This window comes from Pezoporus wallicus, unplaced genomic scaffold, assembly GCF_028554395.1.
Source record: "Pezoporus wallicus isolate ANWC-B61680 ecotype Strahan unplaced genomic scaffold, APGP_CSIRO_Pwel_v1 scaffold_3294, whole genome shotgun sequence".
NCBI lineage: Eukaryota > Metazoa > Chordata > Aves > Psittaciformes > Psittacidae > Pezoporus > Pezoporus wallicus.
Window position 1 is genome coordinate 14,143,263 of NW_026635478.1, and position 21,600 is coordinate 14,164,862.

General features: G+C 39.7%; 1 protein-coding gene across 3 annotated transcripts in view; it reads right to left on the bottom strand.

Moving 5' to 3' along the window:
* The window catches only part of TSPAN9 (tetraspanin 9), a 153,677-nt gene that overhangs the window by 91,686 nt on the left and 40,391 nt on the right, over positions 1-21,600 (bottom strand). For 2 of the 3 annotated variants that reach the window (XM_057428698.1, XM_057428690.1), the window contains exon 2: positions 3,157-3,236. In XM_057428698.1, coding sequence (XP_057284681.1) covers positions 3,157-3,219 — 63 coding nt within the window. In that variant the 5' untranslated portion in view covers positions 3,220-3,236. Of the gene's footprint in view, positions 1-3,156; positions 4,120-21,600 lie in introns of those variants that run through there. The other variant, XM_057428683.1, reaches the window with a different exon arrangement.

A 21,600-nucleotide genomic window follows, 5' to 3' on the forward strand; every position in this document is an offset into this window, starting at 1 on the left:
CATCTTTTTCTACAGAAGAGCATTTTTCTTTGGGCCAACACTAAGAACTGTTCAATACAATAATGCCCAGCTTTTGGGGATGCCAAAGGATACTACCTGTCTTTATTTTCAGAGGAAGCATCTCACAAACACTGTTTTACTATGGCAGAACAACCATATCGCAGGCTCAGAACAATATAGCTTTGTGAAAAGCAAAGCTGGTCAACCAGATTGCCTATTGCAGTTGTACAGCTGCTAGACTGGCACCTGTTTAAAGGCTCCTTGAAAGACAGTTTTGCCACCTCTGTTTCCAGTTGCCTAAACCAGTTCTGGTGTAAAACAAAACAAAACGCTTCTTGCCTTTGTCAGAAGGTAACAGTGTGGCAGTGGTCTCCTTGCCTCTTGAAGAGCAGGAGTCCCATTCTGCTTTGAATTTACAGTTTCAGAAAATTTCATGCTTAAAAAGAGCCTTCTCTTTTTAAAAATAAATCACTTTGCATTACAAAAAATGTTACTGCTCAAGAGCAGGCCACAAGTTCGTGTTTTCGGACATGGGTTTCTTAACAAAAATTCAGAAGAAAGCAATGAGAAGAGGCAAACCTGAGAATGGGAAAAACTGGTTAAGAAGAAATACAGGACTGAAATAGCAGGGAGTACTCAGGACAGAGTAAGAGTAGAAGGCACTGGCAAGAGCTGTGTGTGGAGCCCAGGGCAGGGTTAGCAGAAGACCTCAGGGCAGGAGTGAGAGATACTGCAAATGCACAGTGTCAGCAAGGAGCACATACAGAGCCAAACATCCAAAATGTGTTTCTAGTTCAACCATAGCAGAACTAATGTAGATTACAGTTACGAAGCCAGAGGCGGCAAACCACAAAACACCTGCCTGTAAGTGTGCTTCATTCTAGCTCGAGTTTCCACGAGTAAAAAGAGGTGATAATGTTATTCATTTGAATGGCTCAAGAAAATAAAATAGCCTGGTTTTAAAAAAAAATAATAAGAATTTAGCAAGACTACAGTCCCCTGTCAGAATGCATGGGAACATCAAGACTGTCTTGCAAAATTGAGTATAAGCCAGCTAAAGCGAAGAAAGGGGAACTTCTGAACGATTTAAACATGCCTGGTGGATCAAATTTCTTTGAAAAGTACCTGACATCTTGCATTTAGGATTTTTCTGTAATCTCTCAGATTCACTATTTCACAGTATCATTTTCATTCTGTATAGCCTGCTTCATATAAAAAGCGTTATTAGAATATTAGAGATGTGGTGATAAAGGTTAATAACAGAAAGAAAAGTCATATAATCCTCACGACAAAAGACATGGTGTGGAAGGTGCAAAGTGGCTTAAGAGGTAAGAGTTCAAGAAGCACTGGGCACTAGAGAACTGTTCCAGATGGTAGGCTAGTTTTAACCTAAGAAGCAACGTGCTTGTGTAAAGTCCAGCGGGACCTGAGCAGACAGAGATGAGCACACAGATGAGGCCTGAAGCATTTTTGCAAGTTCAAGGAATGGAAAACCAGACTCTGAAGGTCTGATGCACAGTCAAGAAAATTGCTGACTGGGAGGGAGATAAAAGCAAAGAAAGACATTGTCACTAAGGAGGTGAAGGGTAAGAGATACTTAATGACTGATCACAGAGGACATGAGTAATCAGATAAAAGCTGTTCCAAAGCTAATCACAACATACAGCATATGAAAAAAATACTTCCAAAATGTCAAAGTAATGCACCAATTTGATACAAATCCAGTGTGTTCAAAGTGAGTTCTTCTAGAAATAGTTAAGGCAACTTTCTGGTACAGCAAAAAATAAAGAAAAAAAAATCACAAATGAGCTTCAATCACATATTCTTCAGTGATATTTCTACTTTCCTATTTAAGTAAGACACCTGCAAGTTCAGTGATTGTAGCATTTAAGTCTATTACTGAAAAATCTCGCTGTCGCATGAGTACCGAATCTCCCATTAACTCATGCTCTTAAAGGTTATTTCAGTAAGTGGGTCAAGATAAACAAAGAAGCTGCTAGTAAGACTCCTAATTTGAACAATGATCTCTCTGCACCAGAGGCAGACATCTGAACTAGACTGCTAATGCCCCTTTTTCCAAACTAAATCCAAGGATGGCATTTTAATTTATATATGAAGCTTACTGCGTATTTCTGGATCATGACCATGACTGATTTTGTTCAAATGCCCAAGCTCTGCAACCATCAGGAAAGCAGTGATCTTTGATCTCAAACTAAGCAAACCATTTCATATTGAGCTATATTCATGCATACTCAGTGTTTCAATTAGCCTGCGATCTCCTCAACAATATTATTCACTTAAGGATGCTCAGCTGCCAGATGACTTAACTTTTCCTCCCTTTCATATACATGACAATACTTTGCTCAAAGTAGCCATTATGCTTTTAACTTGCTTGCTGAGGCATTGTTACAACTCCTCATACCTTTTGGCTGATGGAGGAAAATCAATTTTGATCCCTCACAAGCAAGTGCAAGTCTCTAACTTCACACACCCATGTGAACAACTGCAGCTGAAACTGAATTCAGACTAATTCACCATTCCAGTCATCTCACATTTATGCTGATATCTTTAGAGTTTCAAACATACATGCTTTCATGTTTTGTTTGGTTTGGTGGGGTTTTTTGTGGGTTTTTTTTTTTTGGTTTTGTTTTTTTAACTGGAGAAATGTGACAGAACTTTCTCCAAAGGCAAAAGCAGTTTGTCAAATGAAGTTTACAAAAAACAAATAAGATATATGATGACAATGAGAATGCACTTAAAATTTAAATTAACCTGCAGCTTAATGCAACACAATGTATTACAACAGAATGCAAAAATCCTGCCACTGCAGGATCTTAATGCTACAGTAATTGTGCTCTTCCTTGGAGGGGAACAATTCTGCCCTTTCTTAGATAATCTAGTTCAAAATACATTTTAGAACAGCAAGTTTGAGGAATTAGTAGCCAAACTACAGTAATCAGGTAGTAATAAATACATAGAAAGCATGTACATTTTCCTAACAGACACAAGTTTAACACTGAAAATATTCAAAGCAGGTATGAGAGAAATGGAGTGGAGGGGGGGAGTTACAGTACTGCTTCAAAGATGCACTGTACACATAATGCAGCAGTACAGGACACACTAACAAATGAAGGGAACTGAAAAGGCAGTACTCACCCAAAATATTAAATTGAAAAGGAACATCATGTATTTCAAACAACACAGGCAGCCTCTTGCCATGTTGCACTTCTTAAATTCTAAAAGGAAAACAAAGGATAGATCCAGGTAAAAGACCACGTATTTGCTGCCTTTGGGTGCACTGTATTTGTCACTTTTTACGCCAGTCCCAATGCCGGTCCCAGTTCCGAGCCCAGTGTGGCTCTGTGTACGTGATCCAGTTGTACCATAGAAAGCTCCAGCAGTAAAACCTCGACCAAACTGCCTCCCTGAGGTAGAAGGTTTAGCAAAATCTGAGTCTTTGCTATCCAAAGATGGACTCCGGTGAATTGAAGAATCCTCACTACTTGACTTCTCCATGATCTCTCTTTTCACAGTTGTCAGATTTAATGTATAGCATCTCTCAGCATTAAATGCACTGCCTTGCAAATGCCATAGTATGATAAGAGCGCTCTGTGTTTTGCTGCTTTTTCTTCGTACATAAATCAGATAATCACTGCAGAATTTATTCACTGCATCGTTGCTGGCTTTATTTTTTATAGCGATGTAGTCTGCACTCTGTCTATCTGTAGCATGGATTTATACATTAATATCCCATGCAAGAGCACACTCATGATTTATCTTGATGAATCAGTTATGCAGAACTTTGATTTTTATTCAAAAGAGCCATAAGCTCTTTCCACTCTTAATCTACAGCCCTCTAATCTATAGGCAGCAGATGGTCCTTGCATCCATTTCCAAAAAGCTTCTGCAGTACACCTGGGAGACTCCTCCAGCCAGAGCACTTTCCTTGCTCTCAGCTTCCCTCTCTGTGTCTGACTCTCTCTCTCACATGCTGTCTTTTTTCCTTCCACCCATTTGCAGTATCTCATTCAGTAACCAGCTATCAGACAGCACTCTATGTTTCAGTGCTGTTGCCGTGAAATCATCAGCAACTGCAACCACTGGGCATTTCCCACAGAAATCCCTGACCTAAGTATCGAGTAATAAATCCACCCTCCTGCTTGCCCCTCCCCTTTGCTTTCCATTGGACCAGTTAGCAGCAGCCTTCTCCCGCAGGGCACGCCTCCATGACATAATATCTTTAATAGGATTAGAATTACTCTTGACTATACAAGTGCACAACAGAAAATCTCTTTAAATGTCAAGTACTGTTTAGCTGTTTATGAGCAAGGACTGTGAGGTACTGATACTCCTTTAATCCAATAAAATACTGGAAAAGTGTGGATTAGACAGGCAGGTGCTAACCTCTCCCTGACTCATTAAATTAACAGTGACTTACATTTTTTTCTGGCTTAAACAAATGCTACGGGACAAGGAACGGCAATAGATTAGCACCCAGGACACACTGAAAAAGGCACATGTCTCAGTTACACATGCACCTAATGTGACACCATCAACTCTGATGTAATTAACCACAACCAGAAAAGCAGAGCTGCTGTCTCTTATGGGGTCATGGATCAATTCTTAAAACTCTTGAAATATAAGGATATCTGAACCTGCAGCTATTCCCATTCTATGTAACTAGTTATGTCAGAGGTCGTTCCCATGTATGGCAATAAGCCATCTTACATCACAGGTAGTCTGTGCATTAGAAACACTAACTCAAACACGACATTTCTTTTCCAGATAGTAGCACAACATGCTTGCTAGGACTCTGAAACGGAGAAGGCACAACTGTCCACATATACCTGTGTGCAAGTGCCTAGAGGGAGGGAAAAGAAATACTTCAAGTCATGCCTGGTGCTTCCAAATTCATCATTTTGTCATAAGCATAAAAGTTGAGCACTGATGCTGCAAAGGGATACAGCAGATTTAAAATGCAGGTTATTCATTTTTTTTGTAGATTAAAAAACAATATTAGGAGACCACTATGAAAGAAATGTGGCTATCAGGAAAAGCAAAACTTATGCACAATTTTCAACTGACCCTTTCACATGCACATTATAATGCATTGTTAATTGTTTTATCAGGTATCTTTGAGAAAAGATAATATAAGATTTATTTAACCTTAGGTAACTATGTCCAAAAGCCCCTTAAAATTCTGTAGTTTTCATATAACAACATTAGAATCAACACCTTAAAACAGTGCTGTACCTTTCTTGACAGGAAAAGATCCCTCCATCATAAAGTCCTTCCTGCCATGAAATATTTGTACATGTTGTATCTATCTCTCTTCTCTTCTACTTTATAATATAATAATATATTAACAATAGGCAGGCCCAAGTCTGAATCAACAGTGTTTGTTCACTTCGCTTTTCAAAAGTAATTTCAGAACCGCCTGCATCAAATGCGTCCATCAGAAAGGCAACTGCAAGACGACCGCTCAGCAGTGTGTATGATAGCAGTCGTAAAAGCCACACACAAAATACACCAGTAAAAAAAAAAAAAAAAAGAGAAATTAGCAGTCAACAAAGTAGAGTGGAGCATTTCTATACAAACCTATGGTGCACAAACTTCAATGTAAGCAGTCATCAAGAACCAACTTTCTCATAAAGAAACTTGGAAAAGACTTGTAGGCCACAGCCAGATACCTGGCTCGGACACTGGAGCATGCAGGGTATTCAAACACAAGGCAAATGCCCACGTACAGTTTTAGAAGTCTGAAAAAATTCTTCTGTTTGCAATTCGCTAACTGGCAAGAGTAAAGGTGTGCCACTGCAACAGTACACTGCAGTTAGATACTTTCAGTGGTTTTTACCTAATCACACAAAATTGAGCTCTCTGACAAATAATTATAAGAACGTTCAAGCATTTGAAAGCATTTTTTCCTGTTGCACCAATGTGTTTGCTATAAAGTTTACTCTGATGTAGAATAGCTACAGCAAACTGAAAAAAAGAAAAAAAGAAAAAAGCTGTGTGCTTGTGAAAACTACTGCAATACAAATATCTGCCTTAATTTCCTTTACGAAGTTTCGTGACAATAATAATTAATCTGCCCTTCTCAAGGATAAAAACCTGAAATAGAATCATAGAATAGTTAGGGCTGGAAAGGACCTTCAGATCATCTGGTTCCAACCCCCTGCCTTGGGCAGGGACACCTCACACTAAAACATGTCACCCAAGGCTCTGTCCAGTACTGCCAGGGATGGAGCATTCACAGCTTCCTCGGGCAACCCATTCCAGTGCCTCACCACCCCCACAATAAAGAACTCCTTCCTTATATCTAATCTAAACTTCCCCTGTTTAAGTTTAAACCCATTCCCCCTTGTATATAGTCTTTTGTAATAAACAAAAAGTCTCCACAAATTCAGTCAGAGTTTGTAAATAGTGTAAACATTTCTATCAGTGGTTAAAAAAAAAAAAAAGAAAAAAAAAAAGAAAAAAAAAGGCAACGCAACTGTCCCCTGTCCTTCCAAGCTTTATTTTTCAAGTTTTCATTATCAGACCTTATTGAGGTTTTTTCCAGCTTTCTGTTTATGCCTTCACATACTACAAAAGATTAGTTTTCTTTGCCATTGCTTGTAACGCATCTTCATTAATAGTTCTCCATGACTGGTCTACATCATAGCTTATACTTCAGACCAACCAACCAGACACATAAGCTGGAGCCTGAAGCCAATAGCTTCAAAATACGAGCCTGAGCATTAAGAAGCAGGCAAACATGATTCCAGTTCAGCGTCCCCTCTCACTGTGTACAGAGGAAACACATGACCCTCTCACAGTTATGTTATTGCCACCAGGGAGACTTTACAAGCTTTGGTAACCTTCCGCCACTTGAATTTGTGGCCATGGAGCAACTTTTACAGATTAGATGTCATTTCCTCCCGCTGGAACTCTAACTCAGTATTAATACAGCTCAGTTAATAAATCACACAGGACTGCTTATTTGTTGAAAATAATAAGCAGTGAAAAAGCTGTATGCAGTTCATCCAGCTGTATTTTGACTAGCCATTGCACTTAACCCTGCCTCTCATCCAAGACTTCAGTGGTACGTGATGCTACAAGGCCATTCAAGAGCACCTTACAGGGGTCCCACTTGACAGTGTAACCTCAACACAAGAACAAAAGCATTTTGCTTCATTACAGATCTCACCTGTTAAGTAATTAGGGTATGAAAAACATTCAAAAGCTCACCCTGTACTTCATTAATCTTAGATTACTGAATCACAGAATTTTGCATCTGAAAGATGTATCCACATCAAGAAAATCATTTCAGTCCTGCACACAAATGCCTGGGACAAGGTAATGAACATCAGTCCATTGCATCTGAAAGGCTCAGACAAGTATTAAGAGCCAGAATTTAGGCCACTTTCAGATACTAGGTGTGAAAATGGATGTCACAATGGGTGTAGCAGAAAAATGGAAAGGAAGGATATTAGTAATAAGGCCTAAACATATAAAAACTGATTTCTTTGGTTCCCTTCTGGGAACAGTACACCACAGCCCTCAAAATACAGAGCCAGTAACTTAATTTTTTATTGGAAGTCACAAAATAGTTAATATTTTTCTTAGCCCTTAGTTTTATCTCAGCAGAACTTCAGAGCCAACTATGCCCAGCCACAGTGCTTCTGAACCCCTCTGCTTGTTTCTCTGTTCAGTTGTTTTTGCACAACTGTCTTGTGGAGCCATGCTGCAAAACAGAGCAAAACCTGACCAAGTCTATACACATATTTATAACCATGTATTTATACGGATATAATACAGATATAAAATGTATTTCAGTAGTATATAAAAATTGTACTTATTTTCCCCTTGTAAATGTTCCAAATCATTTTACAAGACGTTCCCTTTAAATGATCTCGCTGATCCGGTGAGAGGTAGAAGGACTATAGCACACAAGAACAGGAAGAAACACTGAAGGCTGAGCAAAAATATCTTAGGCTTTTTTATGTTCCCCTATGATTCCTGAACATGAAATATGAAACTCTAAGAGTTTTTTAAAAAAGGAAAAAAAATCCAATCACTACAATATACGAGCCATTTTACAACTTATTATATATTTTACCGTGCAATTTCTATTATGTAGGATAGTGCTACTGTTACCATTTTAAATACGGGGAACTTGAGGACTGAGACATTTGCTGAGGATGAATACGAAATTGCTAGCAGAGAAGCAAACCAAATCTGTGCCTCACGTAGCCTCAGCTAAATACTAGGTGAGGCCATTCTCAAATTAATTGCTTTCAGAAATCATGAGTTTTAGTAACCTTGCCACATGAGTTCAGGACAATACTGAGCCCTGCAGAGAGCCAAACAAATGCACACTATCAAGTGTTCAAGGGACATGGTTCTTAAACTCATTCTTTTCTTTTGAATGATATTAACCAAGAACTCAATTATACAAACCTTCCTCAGGGTACACTAATCAGACAAAGAGCCCAGACTGCTAAGTATAAACTCAGTGACTATATCTTTCCAGTCACTGCTCCAAACCCTGGAAGGCCATGAGAAGGAGATATGGAACAAGAGTTGCAAAGAATAGCTTGTAACTCTGGCATACAGTTGTATACAGATTAAAACTCAGACTTAAAAAAAACACCCCACACAACTGATTTTGGAATAGCTCAAAGGGAAAAGAATGTTCAAAAAAATAGAACTGAAATTAATATCACATAAGAGATGAAACCATGGAGTTCTCAGACTTTCATGCTCCTGGTTCTGCAAGAAAAAGCCTACCCTCGAGCAAGTCAAAATACCTGGAGCTCCCAGGGCTCCCAAGGCTCCAGGATTTGTAACCAAAAATCTGGGTGCTCTTAAGGTTCTAACCTACATGCTGGGGCCTTCCTTCCAAACTCTCAGCTTGCATCTTGTAAATCCAAAGCATTCTGCCCATCATGGGATTGGACAGAAACAAGATAGGTTTCATGGACAACTTTGTATGGTAGATGAGTTTTTCAGGACCAAATATCCCAAGCTATATTTTACCTCTGACACACTCACTTTCCAACAGGAAAAGTCTTCCATTAGAAACCAACAGAGCTACTGTAAGTTCAGTTTTGGAGTCCCCAGTCACTGATCATAGCTTCCTGTGTTATTTAAAGTGTATATGAATACCTCGCTTGTTATAAATACTAGAAAGAATCGCAATTGTTTAGAGAAAAATGAGTAGTTTCCTTACTAGTGTGAATAACAGCCATTTCTAATACCTTGAGAAAATCACCATTTGCTTGAGCACTTGATGAACATAGATGATGGAGGGGTAGAATGGATTCATTAAGAAACAGACTTACTGCTGGTGCCTGAGATCTGATTAGTATTCTCTTCTAATGTTTTGTGACAGAAGACAGAGACTAGCTCATGCTCTTCTCTCTTTACCATGTAGTAGGCCTAAGAGCATCCAGTGGGCACCATCTGACCCTCAGCTCCACCTGCAGAAGAAAGCCATCTCCAGACACCATGTAAAAGGACCTTGGTCAGGTAAATGTGCATATAACGTAAGTTGGAAGTAAAATAGAGACACTCAGATAGGCCTTAGGGCCTGGGCTCCATATTCTGGGACTCCACCTAGCATTGCCATGACTGAAGAAATAGAGGCCTGGCAGGGAGACAGAAGTGGGACAGCACTCCAGGATGCAGGAAACGTGATGGAGCACTCCTGAGATCTATGAGAAAAGGATCTGTTCTTACAGACATGGGAACTGAGTGTCTAGCCATCTTGACCTAATATCCACCTTAACCAATCCTGAATTCTCACAGAAAAGCTATCTTTCTTGAAACAGTTACTGTAAAAGGAATGAATTAATCTGTTTCCTCTGACACAATGGCATTAGTCTAACAGGTCACAGTAACCTCTGATGAGTAATGCTCCTTGCCCTTCTAAGGCAAAGAGGTTAAAAAAAGGGGGTAAAATCTCTTTTAATAGCCTCAGTTCTTACCAGTTTATACTTACATGAACCAGTAAGAACAGTTTGGTCCTCACTGAATGGATTATCAAGAAAAAAAGATCCTGTTTTATATGAGACTTCCCAATGCCGCAGTCATTTAGTTCCTGGGATTTCTATTTAAAATCATTTGCAGTGCCTGTGTGGCTAAGACTTCTCATTTAGGATTACACGCTACAGATAGAATGAGATTCTGTCTCAGAATTGCACAAAGGAATTAGTTATAAACTATATCAGGGACCTTAACCCACTGTAATCAGATGCTGATGATCACATGATATGCTAATGCACAAGAGACATGGAAGATGAGGGTCAAAGTGCAGTAATGGGCCCTAAAGCTAAGAAATTGTGATTATATCACACCTTCATACCACTTGTCCTTCAGGGGCCTTAAGACTGAGCAGAAAGAATGCCTGAGTTTCCAAAGCAACAGAAAACCATAACTTTATAAAAAACAGAAAACCTATGATATTTTCAACCTTAAGAACTAAAATCCAGAAATCTGAAAAGCCCTAGAAGTCAGAGACTTTTTCTGCTTGGCATTGTATATATGGAGATCAAGTCAACCCAAGCAACAGACTAGAGGCAGAAAACAAGACATCAATAGCTGGCTTAGAATAGAATAACTATATTGGACATTTTTTAAGAGTCCAAGAATTCCCTTAGCATTTCTCCCACTAGCAGGTGGGAGAAAATAGAAAATATGAGGGGCCAGTGAACAGAATGCGCCCAAACAGATGTTTCTATCAATACCTTACCTTTATGAAAGTGAAGTCATTCAGATTCATCAGACCTTTCTTCTTCATTCCTATTCTGTTTTTCTATTTCAGATCCAAAACATACTCTCTGAAAAGTTCAACATTTCAGAGCCTAACAGGAACACCCTTGTAGTTTTAATTTGCACCTGTAGAAGGAAAGGGAGTTTTCTCACTACAGCAGCATGAGGTTAACATTGATTACCCGTAAAATCATCAATAAGCCCATCTTCAAGGCATATACTCCTTCTAAAGCGGCTAACATAAGCCAAACTAATCCTTAGCAATCAATGATGAAAATAAATGTGCAGTACCGACTGCTGTCCCCTCCCAACACACGAAAAAAAGAATATCCAGAGACGTGCTTTTTACTGCACGCATAGAGAAAACAAAAAAGATCAAGGGAGTAGAAAGCTGTCGACGATGGTCAGGAAGGCAGCAACATCATAACCCTGATAGCCCCATGGGATGAAATATACAAATCAGATATCCAAAAGCACACTTTAAGAATTAAAAACTTAAAAAAGGGAGCAGGGGTGAGGAAGTGCAAAGGGCTCTTATTTATCACCTATATTTTGCAGAGGTAAGGTACATGATCTGAGTGTTTCTCTTCCATTTGTACTTTAAATGACAATTTAATTTTTATCTCTTCCATATTGACTACAAATTAAAGAAAGCTAGCAAACAGCAGAAGGTTTTTGCCTATCATGCAAGATGGCATCCCTTCTTCTTAGATGGTGTAGAAAGACTTCAAAAATGCAAGAGCTCTTCTAACCATATCCAGTGTGTACCAGTCAGTCCCTTGAACGAAATCAGATGGATATTCTCTGACCTCTGTTCTAAAGAGGCTGTTTTTCATCAGCAGTCTGCTATTCTGAATTAACTGACAGCTGGTGTCTATGTATTAGTATTTTTATTTATCAAAAATAAAAAAACAAACAGGAAAAAAAAACAACAAATCTCATACAACTTAAAAAAAAAAAACAAATGCAAATACATTTAAAAAAAAAACTTTAAAATGGCTCCATGAGAAGAAAGAACCAAGAGAATGATGTGAGCATACATTTTTAAAAGGCAGCATACATCTCTGAAACCTGCTCAGTTATGTCATGAAAGAACACTTCTAGGCACATTTCTTTCACAATTGAGTGAATTCCTTCATTGCTAAAATATTCATTTTTTGGCACTTGAGCATAAACAGGTGTGACTCCATGAATGAGGACATTTAAAACCACTGTGTCAGAGCTGGCAGAAACCCAGAAGCCTACAATGGACGGCAAACTTACACCATTCTTTTTGGCTCCCTTCTTCATTAACTCACCACCAGCCCAGCCTCCAACTGAAGACATCACTGAAAGAGACAACCTGACTGTCTATACTTACTGGAGAGCCAACACCTCAGAGAAGTGAGAGTTATCAAATGGCTCTTTACCAGGAGCATTTTCAAGCAAAACTTGCTTAATCCCAGATTCCACCTCTGGGTGAAAAATAAACAGCTTTCATAAAGGAGATTCAAACTGCCAAATGGATTAAGTACCTGCCCAGAGTCAGTAGCATTACAGCTGAACAATGTCAGCAGAGTAGGTTGAGTTCAAGCCACAGCACAAGGTTTTCTTCCACTGGGACCCCAGCGTGACCCAGGGCAGAAATGTCTGGAAGCAAGGGTGGGATCTAGCCTCTACAGCCATTCAGTCCCCAGCCTACTCCTGACCCTCCCTAAGGTCTACCAACTGTGGCAACAAGCTGCATTGCCTAACAATTTCCCACACATACCTCTTTTGGTCTTTCAAGGGAAACATTCCGAAGTTCATGAGAAACAGTTTTTGAATTATTCAAGAGAACTCAAACCTACCTGAAGTGCCATTAACAGCACTTCTCAAGTTCTGATCATACCACTGCCTAACAGCCACATTTTATCCTGCTGATTTGGGCTGGACTCTTTCTACGGCTTCTAACAAACTTTCACATCTAGCCAAAGAAAAGTCTACAGGCTTCTTCCTGTCTTGAAGCTCTTTGGATTTCTAAAATCAATCCTATTGGAGCATCTACTCTTGCAATAAAGCTTATCTATCCTCACTTCTTGCATGTTGTGTAGTAACAATGTGGGACATGATTAACTTCAACATTTAAAATAGGATGCGCCTGTAACGTAACAGTCATGCAATTAATGCTTTTTGCTTTGCCAACAACAACATAATCAGATATAAATCCCAAGAGGAGGCAGATATGTTAGCCACCTTGCTCATCTCACAGGAATGAGGCTAAATGGTTCTCATCTATTCTTCATGAGATACAAGAACATGTGTAAAAATGAAACCAAGGTAAATCTCTTGCTATAATCCAGCATGTTTATGCAATGGTGCTGCTATTCATGAGCTCTGTGTTCGGTGTCAGCTGCTCAAGGGTGTGAGAAATTTAAAATTGCAAAGGAAGAAAGGAAAGGAAAAAGAATCAGAGTACATTTTGACATGACCCTGTCTCTCAAGCCACAAAAACGCATGCAGCAGTTCAAATACCTCATTTACAGTGGAAGCTACTTAACTTTCTACAGTATATTAATAAGTTTTTGTAAAGGCAGAAGCATAACAGCAAAACAGTTTTATGACCTTATCTGCATTAAGGAGGACTCATTTACACTTGGTAAGAATCTTGCGTGCTAGCAGCAATACCAGGCATTCAGAGCCTAATATGGGGTGTAAAGAATGGATGCAAGCATGTTTGACTCTTTCCCAAAAGCCAAGCCCACATTCACTTGAGTTTTGAAAAAGTTTATTCATACCATCAGTGTCTCTTAGAGATGAGAAAACCAAGATACTCTTGATCAGCAGCCAGAAACTAAGAACCTGGCAAAAATTCTTTATCGTGGTATCTGACAAGAGAGACAAAAAAGTGGGTTTTGGAGGGGAAAACTACTTGTGTCATTCAATCTGCTCTGATCTCTTTAAGCGTGTAGTAAGTATGCGGTAGTTACAGTATGTAGTATCAACTGGCCTTGAGAAGCAGCACTTTGTTAATTCATCACAGGCAGATATTTTCCATTTACAAAGTAACTGGGATGCTGGCATTTTGTTTCAGAAGCAACCAACATGATGCTTCGTGCTGCTATCCTCTGCAGATTGGGTCAGAAGAATCTATCAAATACATGGCCATAAATACTTAGTAAATGGTGTATAAAAGGATGGGTTTTTAAACAACATGAATCAAACTAAAGGCTTCCAAAATGCAATACCAAGTAAGGGTAGATAGTGCTAGCTTTGGTCCAAATATGTCTTGTAGGATTCAAATTTGATGCCCGTAGCAATGACACACGTATGATCTTCCTCTGTCTCTCCTAAACGTCCTAAAATCTGGACTAATTTCAAATCTAACTTAATTTTACTGAAACGGCTTTCCAGACTTCTTCCTTCCAGAAGAACAAGTTAATAGTAAATCTGCAATAACATAACCTATGTGGTGAAGTTGTGTTTGCTTTTGTTGTTGTTTCAACCCTCTAATCTCAGATCTATACAGGTTTGGGCACCCTGCTTTCTGGATTTTATCCAGCCTATAGGTTCGCCTTCTATGAGCATATTTTTCCAATATGCTCATTTCTCCTGTCACACTAGTCCCCCTTCCACCAAGCATCTGGCTAGAAGAAACATAAAATTCTCTCGGGCCACCCAGACACTTTTCAGAAGAGTTTTACAAACTCATCATCCTGTTCCATATCTGAAACCCAACTTTTCTCCCCCACCTCCTTCTGTGCCATTGATTTTATTAGAGGACACTTCTGTATAGTACTTCTAAACACTAATAGTGTTTCTATTCCAACAGCATGGAAAGTGTTACATGAAATGGTTATAGTAATGGGGTTACTACCTCCTACTGCAAGCTGAAGCAAGATAATTTGGCAGATACAATAATGAAAAGACTCTGTATGTTTGTCTCTTTTGAGAAATGCTATACTCAGGTACACAGCTTTAAAGATTATTACAAGCAAGTCCTGATGCATAAACTACACTCTAAAATCCCATGTTTCTTGCATTCCAAGGATTGCTAAATTAAGTCACCTCAGTTCCCTGTGTTTTCTTCTTTTAAACCAACTTGAATGCCTTCTGCCCTTTACCCTGAAAACAAAGGTTCAGAAATTTTAGCTACTGTGAGCAATTTGGCCTAAGACTGAAAATAAAGAAGAAAACTCTCCTCACTCCCCAACAGCTGTACCACTGGAACTCTGCAGGTTTGAAGGAAACAAAAATCAACAAACGATTCATCAACAGACTCAGAAGTTACAGATCTCTAAACATACAAAGCAGAGCTGATGAACTGTAAGGTGCAGTTTCTCTTTCAGAGTATTTTTCCAAACAGAATGATGCTTTGCCCTTGCCCTGTAATTTGATGCCAGGTTTATGTATTATGCTGCAAAAAAAGACTAAGAAAATGTCTTGATCATTTCAAAGATTACTCCAGTTTAGTGCCTCCCAAAGACGACCTATCGCTATTCTGTAGCACTTTTAGGTTCATTTATATAGGTGTCTCAGTTTTGTCCCTACATAATAGATCTGCTATGTTTATACAGTCTCTCTGATAGACCAATGATCTCTGAGTCTAAAAGACTACATCATTACCAAGCTGTAGGTGGGAAGGGGGGAGTAATGAATTCTTTCCTATGAATTGTTCCCTAACAAATCGTTCTCAGGCACCAGAGCCTTCAAAATGTCTATCACAGAACTATCTTCATACATTTTAAACACCCTTCATATTTAAGGTCCAGTTATTTTTATTTTAATATAAAAAACAAACACTGAAGAGCCAAAGAATCCAGAACAGATTTCTAAACAGTGTCCTGCATTCTCAAGTAGTTTAAAAAAAAACAGACTGCTTAAGGCCTGACATGGTACACTATAGGTTACTGCTACAAAGTTCTCTCAGCCAGATTCCCTCTCAGATGTCATAGGCTGGTCACCAGTAGTTCTTACGCACAACCTGTAAAGCTCATTTTTAAAGCCACCAGGGACCTTTCAAAATGAGAATTCAAAACACATTATTGATGCACATTTCTCAATACTAGGAAATCTTAAGCCATTGACTTCTATTATAGAAGAGAAAAGACACACGCTTAGGGACACAATTCCAAATGAAGATACCCTCAAGAGATGGCACATGCTATTTTGAAATAAAACTTTAAGCTCATAAAATGTTAATATTAGGGATTTGGGAAGACATTATGGTCAGGACAGATGTCCTGCCTAACAGCTAAAAGACTCTCATTTTCCAGAAAGCTAATCAATGTCTTCCAATAACTAAAAGGCAGTTACAGATGATGGTGATACTTTGTTCACAAGGATGTGTGCTGACAGGAAAAGCAATAGAAAAAAGTTTCTCAAGGGAAAATTTGTTCTGAATATAAGGGAAAAAAAAAAAAAAAAAAGCCCTTGGTAGGAGAAGAATTAAACACTGGAATAGATTCCTTAGAGAAATGGTAGAATCTCCCTCACTACAGCTTTCCTACAACACTGTTCCCTTTTTATAGCCCCAGTGAGGAAGAGAGTCCGTGAAACTTCGCACAAAACCAACCATTAGAGAACAGGGGAGGGAGAATAAAGGGTAGGAGAAGAAGAAGGAAGAAAAATCCTTTTACTCACTCAAACCACAGTTGAAGGCATCTCAGATGCTATTGTAATAAGAGTGAATAAAACATTTTGGACAGGAGTCTGACTTTAGCAGCTCTTGTTCCCTTAAGTGCTAAAAGAGCATATGAACAACGTTTATTGGTCTGATTAATAAAACTTTTCATTAAAATACTGAGTAAATGACTACTTTAAATGGAAAATGGCAATTTACCAAGCAAAACGGTGGTGTATCTGCCCACATCCCCAAATGACTACTTTATTGTTAGAGCCCTTACTGTTACAGTCTTGTCACTGGGCTGAGCCCACCCAGATGTTTCATTCTGTAACAGACATACATGGTGTGTTATTTTCCTTAGGGTTTTAAAGGATTATTATTCACATTGTCTCTAACTTCCTTGTCACAAGCTTTTCAAATGGCAAGCATAAGCTTATGAAAACACCTCCTCTGCAGTGTTTTGTTGTATCTTTTACTGTGTTATACTATAAAGAAGATAAAATATGAAGAAAACAAACATAGGTTTGTTCCTTGGGTGCTAATAATGCTGAAGAACTGTTTGGAGGGAACTCCTGAAAGAATTGATATCTTTTTAACCTTCAAACTTCCAATATTCACATGACTATAAAACACGATTAATTTTGATTATCATGTTAAAGAATCCTATGCACGTACCTTTAGAGTGCTGTACATGTCTTTTGTTCTTACAAAATCAAACAGATTTTCAAACCCTGATGTGATTTATCTTTTCAAGGCTAATCTGGGTAGCCATGCAGCCTGACAACAGCTTCTTCCCACAGCAAGTAAGCATATTCTATGTTAAACTAGCATTGCCTCAGAGGAAAAATAACTCGCTACAGTCCAAAATAAAAACCCATGGCATAGTTCTTATAGAATAAAAAAAAATAAAAATGAACAATTCTTCTGTTGCTAATAGGATCAGGTCTCCCTGAGATGTTTAAAAGTTTCATTTCAGCATGGCAGTACATGTAAGCGCACACTCAAAGCTGTTACAAGAGTCAGAGAAGGGGATGAACATGCAGAAAGTCAGCTGAGCTTCCTTTTCTAGCTCTAAAAGAAATACAGCTAGTGATAACCCTAAGTCATTCAGCGGTCAATTCTAGCTTATCCTGGTGGCCTCTCTGCCTCCGCACTTCCCAAACAAAAACAACCAAACAAAAAAAATCTAACTCTTTGCTATAAAGGAATTTGCAACATGGCAACAGCAATGGCTTCTCGCCACTCCTTCCCCAAATCACTCTGGATTTCAACAGAAATAAGATTTATGCAACCAGACTATCAACTTCAGTGAAATCTCAGGGAAGGGAAGGGAGCAGGCACAGCGCCATGAGCCCTGGAAACTCAACACATAGCAGCATGTGTTTGGGGTATCAATAGCAGCAAGATGGAACAGTCTGCAAAACTGACCCGGAGCCTGTGTGAAGAACAGGCAGGCACATTACACTCGGCTTGCAGTCTGCGTGCTGTGTTCTTATCCTGTATGGCCCTGTGAGAGGGATGTAGGGGAGATCTTGGAGTCTGGGTGGGTGGAATGTGGAGAAGGTATGAGAAATCTTTAGTGAGGTCAACCATAAAAGTCCAAAAGAAAATCAAAACTCAATCGTTCTGCTTTTGGCAGAATTTTGAGTAATAGAGGAATTGGAGCTGGATGGTCATACCTTCACCCCTACAGCAAGCAGAGTAACCTCAAGTACATACCACCAACAGTAACAGAAGGTGAATATTCACAAGTCAGGTCACGGCTGTTTGACAGCTGCACTCATGAACCTTAGGTATGTGCAAAACGGCCCTGGCTCTCTTTTCCAGTGCAGAGCATTCTACAAGGAAATTTATGGAGTCTCATCATAAAGGGGCCATGACTTGACTGGGCAGCAGAATATTCACGTATCAATGATCATGCCTATCAGGATTAAGTAAATATGATTTTCTTTTTTGCACACAACTGAACCTGATTCTTAATACCAGGCACAGGTGTCCCTGGAATCATAAAGCAAGCAGGATAAATTACATGCCTTATATGAGAGCCAGGCCTCCGAAGCTAAGACAGCTAAAGACATTAGAGGGAGTTTGACTGACGTTGTCAGCTGAGCAGCAGTCAACACAAATGCAATAATCAAAGCAGCATGGCTAAGAGGAGATGCCGTGGAAGCTCACTTTAAAGGCTGCCCTCATGTAATCATTGAAAAAAGGATCCCAAAATACTCAAAAGTTTTCATCATCCCACACACAGCTTTTGCAGCTCTCAGGCAATGCTCAACAACATTCACAGTGGGGTTTTGGGGGTTGTTTTTTGTTTGGTTGGTTTTGTTTGTTGGTTGGGGTTCTTTTACTACAACTGTCACATTCTACAAATGCACAAAACCAGGCAAGAAAACAAAGCAATACACTACACCTTAACAGCACTGAGTCATCCAGTACATAAGAAAAGTACTAAGATAAAACTGAAGACAGAAAGTACAAGGGATAGTGCAAGCTATTTTATATATAAAGCTAAAGTCATATTATGATCCAGTTGTACATGCGTATTTCTATAATTCAACCTTGTTTGTGACAGAGTGTGCATGTGAAAAAACAGACCATCTTCACTCATTTCTATGCCTTCTGTGTTCCCTGCAATATATCCAGTACTGAGAAATCTCTTTCCTGATCTAGTGTAAACAGCAGCAATAGAAAGTATTTAAAAGCTCAACCAAGGTAGAGCTCTGTCTTTAGGCTTTAAGCATACATATGAGAAGGTCTTCCTCCTTTTTTGCATTATTTACCTCTCCCTGGCTTAGTAAAATCTCAGCCTTCTGAACTGACTAAACTCCTACAGCTGGCTTGCTCCTGTCTGCCCTTTACTTTCATCCCTTTTGTGCTGCTTTCCCTCAGGCATAACAACAGTGTTTGCATCCTACATCTTTGCTTTGCTTTTTTTTTTTTTCTCTTGTATGTATTTGCATTTCCAGGGAATTCTAGGTCTGAATTCCCACCTATTTTCTCTCACCTGGCCTGTTTGTGGAAGCTTTTCTCTCTGTTGCTCTGCTTAGCATCTCTTTCCGCCTTTAAGACTTGAACATCAGCTTTTTCTCACTGCATGCTGATGATCCTGTCTGCAACTTACCTGTCTTCAGTTTCTCTAACACAAGGGTAAAAATAGGAGACTTTGGTCAAATGTCTCCTCTTCCATGTGTTAGCCACTTCAGTAAGCTGCTTTTCACTTTGCTTAGTTATTGCTTGATGGCCAAGGTTAATGCTCTTCTGGTACCTGGAACAGGCCAATGACTCCAGTGGCAACAGAAAATAACTAAAGTAGAAGAGGAAGGGACCAACAAAAATCATATAGTCCAGCTGCCTGACTACTTAAGGGCTGACCAAAAGTTAAAGCAAATTATTAAGGGCATTGTCCAAATGCTTCTTAAACACTGACAGGCCTGGGACACCAGCCGCCACTCTAGAAAGCTTGTTCCAGTGCTTGACCACCCTCTCAGTAAAGAAATGTCTCCTAAAGTCAAGTCTGAACCTCCTCTGACACAGATTTGAACCATGCCCACGCATCCTGTCACTGGGTACCATGGAGATGAGACCAGAACCACTTCCCTTCCTCAGGAAGCTCTAAAGGGCATTGAGGTTGCCCCTCAGCCTCCTTTTCCTCATATTACACAAACCCAGAGTCCTCAGTTGCTACACACAGGACATGCCTTCCAGCCATTCCACCAGTTTTAGTGCCCTCCTCTGGACACGTTCAAAACCCTTCACATGCTTCTTAAGTCATGGGGCCCAGAACTGCATACAATATTCTTAAGTGAGGCTGTACCAATGCTAAATATAGTGGAATGATCACCTTTTTTGACTGGCTGGTTATGCTGTGTTTGATGCACTCCAGGATGTGGTTTTGTCCTCTTGGCTGCCAGGGCATGCTGCTGCCTCATGCTGATTGAGCCTGCTGTCGACCCAGCACCCACAGGTTCCTCCGCAGGGCTGCTTGCCAGCAAAAAGTTACTTTTCCCTGGGATTTGTTCCTTATGAGATGTCTTTAAGAACTATTTACTCTTCAGTGAAACACTGCATTATCAACACACCTGCTACAATATCTCACGCCCTGCGCACTGCAGACCAAGGCAAATCAAATGTGCTAATTTTCAATTCAACCCAGCTTTTTTTTTGGGGGGGGGGAGGGAGCCTTGCACTTGGAGAAAGAGAGGGAAAGTATCCTCCTGTGTATTTAAGAACAACATGAAGACTCAGCACAGGGAGGTGAACACAGATTGTGGGTGGAGGTTGAAAATTTCTCAAGGTACTTAGAGGAAACCAGGGAAAACTAAGCATTCTACTTTAAGTTACCATTCTCTAACAGCTTTCAAGCCCGTGGGACCTGCATACCAAGTGTGTGGAGAACAAGGTCTTTGTACTGCTCTGTATATAGACATTCACTCAACATAATTATTTCATCACTAACACTGCAGTCTTTTTCTTGGTTGCAGGATTTTGACTACTTAAAGCCATTGCAAATCCAAACTCCTGCGTTGCCCTACCTCCTCACTTACCCTGTAGCACCCCACCCTTCCCAGGTACTGGCATTCCAATCTGTTTGGTAGGACATTTCAAGAAGATGAGCTGACCACAAACTACTGCTATGAATAAAGCACCATCAGTATGGCCTGGGCAGCTCCTCAAAGGACTTGCAGTCAGAGGAAAGCATGCTTAAAGGAAAAGGAGGACAGGGCTGGATCACAGCAATCCCAATTTAAGGTCAGCTTCAAAAGCAGTGTATTCAAAAGATACATAAACAGCCTACATATATATATATATCCATTCTTGAAGATGTACCCTGAGGATATTCTTGTACAGCTGGACATGCCTATTATCCCATTTCATGGATAGCAAAGAGATGCCAAGTCAACCGCCAAAGCTCACGCCCGAAACCTCTGGCAGGAGCAGGATGCTGAATCCAGGCTTGTCATGATTCAATTAAGTGTTGCCTCCAACAACTGGACCATGTCACTTGAAGCTGTCTCTGCAGCAAAGAGCTGGAATCATTAAGACACAAAGGAAGTGCTGTTTTAAAGATGGGAAGCAAATACCCATATAAGAAAAGTTCACTTCCCAAAGTCAGCTGCAGTCATTTTTAACCACTGGCAAAAACCACAGTTGACAGAATCACAGGCAAAAATTAATTTGGAACTATAGAAACTGGTTCCCACAGAACAGTCCTTCCCTAATATTACAGGATCCTGAAATAAAGAGTAACTATTTTT